Source organism: Falco peregrinus, chromosome 8 (genome assembly GCF_023634155.1).
Source record: "Falco peregrinus isolate bFalPer1 chromosome 8, bFalPer1.pri, whole genome shotgun sequence".
In the NCBI taxonomy this organism is placed as follows: domain Eukaryota; kingdom Metazoa; phylum Chordata; class Aves; order Falconiformes; family Falconidae; genus Falco; species Falco peregrinus.
The window spans coordinates 51,554,353-51,561,835 of NC_073728.1; the positions used below are offsets into that span (position 1 = coordinate 51,554,353).

At 45.2% G+C, this 7,483-nt stretch overlaps 1 protein-coding gene across 2 annotated transcripts; it reads right to left on the minus strand.

Annotated features, from left to right (window-relative positions):
- Positions 1-756: 756 nt before the first annotated feature.
- CCNG1 (cyclin G1) lies at positions 757-6,656 on the minus strand. 2 transcript variants are annotated; one of them, XM_055812477.1, is made up of 7 exons: positions 6,460-6,655; positions 5,525-5,788; positions 4,256-4,509; positions 3,590-3,668; positions 3,409-3,507; positions 2,972-3,166; positions 757-2,301 (listed from the first exon to the last, which is right to left on the minus strand). In XM_055812477.1, the coding sequence occupies exons 2-6, from the start codon at positions 5,786-5,788 to the stop codon at positions 2,975-2,977; spliced, it is 888 nt and encodes a 295-aa protein (XP_055668452.1). In that variant the 5' UTR covers positions 6,460-6,655; the 3' UTR covers positions 757-2,301; positions 2,972-2,974. The 2 variants fall into 2 exon arrangements, with proteins under 2 accessions (XP_055668452.1, XP_055668453.1); XM_055812478.1 differs by lacking the exon at positions 757-2,301 and adding an exon at positions 2,355-2,891 and having other exon boundaries at positions 6,460-6,656.
- Positions 6,657-7,483: the final 827 nt, after the last annotated feature.

Here is a 7,483-nt window from a genome sequence, read left to right on the forward strand (position 1 = left end):
CACGCTGCAGTTCAAGAGAGTTCAAAGGGTTTTACTTAGGACCACTGTTTATAAGATTATGAGATGATTGCCTTTAGTCATCTATAAATTTCCATCCTGGCCATAAGCAGAGTTGCTAATTTTTCAAGATTCCAGTAACAATGGTACTTTTCTACTCTGGCTACAATCCAAGTAAGGAATGTTCATGGGCTGTCAGTGAATAACCAGTTGTCCCAGCTCATTGCCTGCCTTGGCCAGCCAATAGGAGCTCCTGGCACAGTGTCATTCCCCACCTTAGCCACGCAAGAGTTGCTCCTATGGTCAAAGGGTGCTTAACCACCCAGCTCCTTACACAAACGCGAAGGCCAGATGGGGATGTCACGGAGTAGCCCAAAGGAGCAGGTGAAATGTACCACTGCATCCATGTATTCATTGCGATGTACAGAAACAGGTGATATGTACTATCAGGTACATCATGGAAGAGAGTTGATGACAAATTTGAACAGTCAAGGCTACTTAAAGTCAGTCTTTTCAATTTTGAGACTTTCATATCTCAAATAATTTAATCATGGGCCAAGGTGAAATAATTAAATCAAGCACCTTGAGTTTTTCCTGTTGATTCACTAGCCTTTCCCCTGCAGCTTCAACCTCTTAAAAAAATTCTCCATGATCTCTTGCCTCCTGCATGGAAGTTTTCCACAAACTGTTCAGATGTAAGTCACGTTATGGGCTTCCCACTAAGATGTTTTATAATAAACAGGGGAAAAAGTTCCTCCATTAAGCACAATTCAATCTTTAATTGAAAGGTACATCTTAATATTGAGACATGACAGTTGCACACAGCATCTTCTCGACCTCTCTCAGCAGGCTGACCACACCTTTGTCCGAAGCACTTGTATGCTTTTCACAGGCCAGCACAACGGCAATAGCTCTGGCAGATGCAAAACCCAATTACACGTTATGTGGTGTAATCACTCCCATGAGTTCATGAGGCGGCTCGTTTTGTCCAGTATAGAGCTTTGGTATAAAGTCTTCTGTGAAAGGTTTAATCAGTTTGAGATACACAAGGAATGGTTTACCCCTCAGCTAATTACCATAAAGGAGAAATAACTGGTTGGCCAACATCTAAGCCCATACTATATTCAGAACTATCTGATCTCTCCTTCTCCACCAAGTCGGTTCATATGGCAATTAATTAACAGCCTATCACTAACAGCCTCTGCTCCACAGTGACACAGAACTCAGGAGGCCATTAGCAACATTCCTCCAACACCCCTATTCATTTTACATACAATACATTCTTATTATTCACTTCATTGTTAGTACCAGGAGCATATGCCTCAAGTACTGATCGGTCTTCAGAAACAATCAGTTGTATTTTACAAAACTTGCCATCAAAGAGATCATAGTTGAGGCACTCTTCAGTGTTTCACAACTAGATTGCTCCTACACATAGGCCAAGATGGGGCATTAGCCCTGCTCCTACTGTGCCTATAAAAATGCACCCATTCAGCATCAGGATTTACCTCTTGCACAGTGAAACTTGAGAAAACCGATGTCAGATTTAGGGCAGGTGACCCAGTACTTTCCCTCAGCCTTCATTAGGTATCACAAAGGTTTTACACTCCAAGAAATAATTTTCAATCTCAGTAAACCACACCTCTTTGAAAACACTGAAGCTACTGCTGCTGTATTAGTGTCTACCTTTTATAAGGCAATGGAATACGGCTTCTCTTTTCTCCTGCTCTAGCTAATTGACATGTTCAGTGGATATCACACAGCCTAGTTTTATTTATTTTTAATGCTTCTACGGCAGAAGGCCAGTGCCCTGCCCAGCAGGAACAAGTGGACACATGATGGTGCCCAAACAGCATTTGCTATTGTCATCAATACAGAGCAGGATTAGTCTTTAGTGAGAGAGACACTGCAGGACTATGCTACTGCACGTGTTTTCGTAGGGTCACGTAATCTTTGGAAAGTAAACCAGAGTTTTAAACTAAGTATGTAAGTCAGCACCTGCAGTTACAGTAAACCAAGGTTAGACTACACAAGCTGCTCTACAAACTATAAGAAGTTAAAATTCCTTGTAACAGTATTGTGGCATTTCACTGAACAGTAAACAGTCTAACAATTAAGACTGAAAACTGACACTGAATATTGTTGTAATCATCATGAAAAGAACATTTGCTGGAAGGATTTTTATTACATATTCTTCCCAGGAGTTGAGTTCTTCATTAAGATGACATTTCAGACTTTGTTTCTCAGATTCATGTGTCTGTTGACAAGGTCACAGGATGGGTCTCTCCTCATTGTACTGTATTCCTGTACAGAAAAAACAACCAACCAACCAGTCAAATGAAGGGCTTTCCACACGAGCCAAACAAAGCATCAGACTTTAATATAGCAAGACAACAGTAGGACAGCTGTTTAGAAAATATGTAGCCTTAGGAATTAAAGTCTAGGAAACACAATTAGATCACAGTATCTACAGAGTAACAAAACCAGCAGTATGAAAAACAGAGTTACAGTTTTTAGAGTTTACTGACAGTTATGCAAGTAAAACTGTATAAAACAATCTTCCTTTGAAGTGGTTTAAGTCAAAGATTACAATAAACTCATTCAAATACGGAACTGTTTCCTCTTAGCGAATTCTTTTTAAGATAGGAGCACGCCAAGTTTTTTTCCTCTGCCTTTTTACCAGTTTTACTCCACATTTTAGTTTGAATGAGGTCCCAATGTCTGTAGAACACATTTCTGCTCCGACAGTACACCAGAGGATCAGTTCTGTCTCCAACATTCATATTTCAGGTTGCCACTTCTTTAGGTACAGCACTGGCTCAATCATGAGCATGACAACAGATCAGCCTCTATGATGGGCCTAACATTTACGTTAAATGTCTTCAACAGGTTACCTATACAGAATAAGAAACTTTGAGGTAGTTAACAGCTAATTGCTTCCACATTATCAGAAGTTTATTTTACAACGACTTACCTATTATGAGCTCGTCTCTGGAATTGTAGGAAGGTGTGTTATTCTGTAGTAGCTATGTTTAAGCTGCCGTGCTGTACGTCCAGACACAATCCATTTTAATTTCTGAACATTTGGTTTGGAACACTTGCTCGAAGAATATTCTGTAAGGCACTTCAACACCAGTTCCTTCCAGAAGGTCAGCTCTCTGTTATTTATCTACAGAGCAAGACAGAATCTCATATGTTAATAGGTCGTTAAATCCTTATTTCATACATGTACTTTCAGCTTCTTCACATAAAATAAAAAGCCAAGGATATCAAGCCAAATGGAAAAAAAAAAACCAAACCAGAAACAAAGCCATAAAAGAAACCAATATGCCAATGGATCTCCCCCTTCCCCACTGTGTAGGCCCTTGCATACATTTTTACCTCCTTCCCTGAAACTCTATCTACACATACCCTGGAATGCAACTGCAGAAATTCCAATGCCTCTGTCAACTCCGGCAGTTTTTGTTCTTCTATCTCTAGTGCCATAATAGACAGCGCCAAGACAGAAGGCTGGAGAGAAAGAAAATATTTTAAAACACTGCTTTGTTAACCTTCAGCAGTCTCATTGCCTTCATGCTTTCAAGCAGTTTACCTTGGCTTTAGAAAACATGATTCTGCAGTGACATGCCTTAAGCTGGGTCTCAAGTCTCTCAAAATTAAGGTATTTTCTCCTATAATAAAAAACATGAGTGTATGTTAAAACAAAAATGCATGCTTGATCAAGATAGCACTACCCTGGCAACCCAAAGAGGTGGCAAGAATGTTTCTTATCTAAACAAAAGCCTCATTTGTTCCAGAAGTTCTAGGGTTACAGTCAAACAGGTGTTCAGTTTTGGCAGTCCTAATGCCAAAAATAAATCTTGTGGTCCATTGGGGAGAGTCACATTGTCAAAATAGGCTTATCAACAAGAAATTTCAGTACTTACCAGCTAAAGGAATTTTTTCTTAGCTAGATTTTGAAATCGTTGCAATGAGGCAATACTTAGTGCAGCATAAGCAGAGATTTATTATACCATCATTATTGAGCAAGTTTGGTTTTTGGATCAGAGCGTACTACTCTTCAGATCTACTTATGCAAACATTTAAAATTATCATAACGTTAAACCACAAAATATTTATGGTATTACCAATAAGGGAGAAGTTAATTTTTTTTTTATATATATAGAAAGGCCAATTACTCAAGTTAATTCCCCCGCTTACTTTTCTACACAGACTTCATCATAACCAGTCATAGCAAAATAGGTATTAGATATTTTACCTTTCACAGCTTAAATTCTCATGAATAAGTGAATGATATAGTTGTAGAAACTGGAAGGCTGTTGTAGCTTTGACTTTCCAACACAGCTTCTCCAATACGATTTTCTCCATTCTCATCATATCAGAAACGGTGAACCTATACTGGCTTATTCGAATTAAGTCAGTGGCCAAGGGAACATTTCTCTCTTCTTCCGATGCCTTCACAGCCAAGTAGAAGCAGCTGAGTCCAACACAGCCCAAGTGTTTAGGCTGTACCTAAAAAAAGTCCTTGTTACTTTCCAAGAGTAAGCACCAATGTATTTCAGGAAAAAATTATGGGGGGCAGGTGTGTGTGTTCTGTTTTTTGAAGATCAATTAAGTCCTTTATCTACTTAAGATTCTTCTGTTTATTTAACTAGATGAGAAAACCATTACATCTAAAAAGCAAGAAAGCAGAACTACATATTTTGAGTGAGGCAGAACAGTTTTCTTAACGAGGTTTTATAATAGCCTAATCAGAACCTTTAAGGACTTAGTGTTTTATACATTGGTTTACGACAAAAAAAAAATTTTTTTACTCTTTTATGTACATATATACACACAGACATATATGTGACATATATGTAACATATATATATAAAATGACTGATTTTATTCCATAGCACTACATTCCCCACTTTTACTGCTTATTTTGGATTCAGAAGTCTTTCAAATCGTGATTTTCCTATCCACTCCATCTAGCTTTCTCATTTTTGTTTTAACACACAAGGAAAACAAGCTTTTGTTCTTGACCAAATAGTGCAGTGGTAATCCTGTCTTGTTAGACAACTAAAACCAACCCAGGTCAGCATGGCAGAATGGAATGCCAACTAAATGTTTTACCAGATTCTAAGTGATAAACAGCATCGAGCCTCTCGATATCCATGAGGCTTACAGGTAGGTTGAAATGCAATAAAGAAAGAAGTAATTTAAGGTCTTCTTGTACACATGTAACAGGCAAGACAACCTGTCTTGATCTAATCCATTAATATGGCCTGCATTTCTAAGCCTATCAGCATTCCTAAATTGAAACCAATGCCCTCTTCCTTCTTTTCTCCAGAGGTAACAGCTTTCTTAACAATACTACAAACCTGAACAGGGAAAGACGTTTTTTAGGTCTTGTGCAATCAGAATCTGTGGAAGGAGCTTAACCTTTAGCCATCTAAACCCAACATGTTCTAACTTATAATAGCAACAAGGCTGCAGTGAGCAGAAGCTAATGACTGACAGCTTATACTTTAAAAAGCCTTACCTTCATTTTTGACAAGAATCTATCTAAGAAATTCACAGCCAGTGAAAACGTCTCTGTATGAAAGCCAAAGAACTGAGTTAAGCTCAGGAGATCTTTCACTTCAAAGTCTCGCAGCCTTGCAGTCATTCGGAGGCCATTATCATGAGCAGATTCAATTAGTCTCAGGCCAGAGGCCTTTGGCTGACATCTTAACTCTTGCTCCAGGAGGGCTGTGAGCTGGTAGAGCAGCTCCTGAGCTTCAGTAGTCACAAGTGTTTCAATCATCTGTAACAAGAAACAAATGTAACAGCTGAACGGAGCAGAGCTGACCAAGTTGCAGCTGTCTCTACCGCAGAGACAGAAACTTCCCTTTCTTTTTAGGTATGTGAAGGACTCGTTTCTAAGTTTTTTTACCAATTAGCAGCACATGTGAAACACTCCGAGGCACCAGGCACGCCACCCCCCCACCCCCCCCGAGCCCCCCTCACACTGTCCCACGCCCCCCAGAGAAACCCTCACACCCCCCAAGGAGCCCCTCACACCGCCCCACACCCCCAGGGAGCTCCACACCCCCCCCCCCCCCCCACCGGCGGCCGGCCTGCGGCGGCGGTGCCCCGCAGACCCCAGCGCAGGCCGGCGGCAGGCTCGGGTGCGCGCAGCCACCCCCGGGCCCCCGCAGCAGCGCTTCTCCCCGCTCCCCTCCGAGGCCGGGCGGCTCCGCACCGCCCCCCCTCCCGGGCTGAAGCGGCGGGGCCGCGCACCGCGCACGCGCCCCTGCCCAGGACATGCCCGGGCCTGCCCGTCGCCGCCTCGGGGGGCTCCGCTGCCGGACCAGCGACCTGCCAGCCACGCCGGCGGCACGGAGAGACCGCGGCCGCCCCACAGACGGGCCCGGCGCAGCGCAGAGAAGCCCAAACCCGCCGCTGCGCTGGTGGGACGCGGCCCTACGCCCTCACCTTGCTCCCGTCGCTCCGCTCTCTTCAGTGGTGGGGAGGACCCCGAGCCGGCGTGCCCCGCAGCGGCGCCACCAAGTCAGGGCGAGGCGCTGCCCGGCTCCCCGGGCGCCAGCGCCCACCGGCCGCACGCTCTCCCACCGCCGCCCCGCAGGCAGCCCGCCGCGCCCCCGCACTCCCTTCCGCCCGGCCCGGGGGCGGGGCTCAGGGGCGATCGACTTCCAGACGGGCCAGTCACGGGGCGCGGATAGAGGGAAGGGGCGGGGCGCCCTCGCTAGGGGACAGGCCGAGCCGGCACAATAGCGGCCTCTGGCGGCGTGTGCCGTATGCTGAGGGCGGGCGTCGCTCCGTCCGTCGCGCTCAGGTTGCCGGGCGGGCTGGCGGGCGCAGGAGGCCGGTCCCTAGCCCCGGCGGGCGCCCGCGCTGCGGTAGCTTTCCGCTCCGAGTCTCAGGCCCGCAGCCTCTGTGTCCCGTGGCAAAAGCCCCAGTAAGGTCGGGGGCTGCGAGGGGCCTGGGTGCGGCCGCTGGTTGGAGAGCTGGCGGCCGGCCGGCCTACGCCCGGGCCCGTATGTAACCGTGTAACGCGTGTAACCGGCCGTTAGGTGCTCGTTTTCCTGGCGGGCGTTCGGTGTGTGAGGGGGGGCTCCCGCCTCCTCTAGGGCTGGAATCTTTTAGGTATGGATCAGTAAGGTTTTGGGTTTTTTTTTAACACTTTCTAGTCCCTCAGAGATATTTTCGTGTTTTCATGGGAGGTCAAGACTCACAGAAGGACCAAATCAACCTCTTGCTTGCAACAGGCAGCAGTCGGCAAGCTTTGGGATTCGGGCGGCTGTTCACACGTATACCTGCCTCTGTCTCCCTTGTTTGTGTGGGTTCCCTTCAGGGAAACAACAAACGTTACTTCAGCTCAGAAAGCGGACAGGAGTTATTCAGGGTTGTGATAAGGTGGATCTGTTGCTGGTGAAAGTTATTTCTAGTTTCTTGCAGAAATCAGGTCAGGTTAGTGTATAAACTTCTTTTGTTTGAG

Bases quoted from the DNA above. Each gene is read 5' to 3' on its own strand.
- CCNG1 (XM_055812477.1), bottom strand. From the start codon at position 5,788: ATGATTGAAACACTTGTGACTACTGAAGCTCAGGAGCTGCTCTACCAG. The intron at 4,510-5,524 runs GTAAGGCTTTTT...GACTTTTTTTAG, and splicing joins GATTCTTGTCAAAAATGAAG to GTACAGCCTAAACACTTGGG. The intron at 3,508-3,589 runs GTAAACTGCTTG...CTTTCTCTCCAG, and splicing joins TCATGTTTTCTAAAGCCAAG to CCTTCTGTCTTGGCGCTGTC.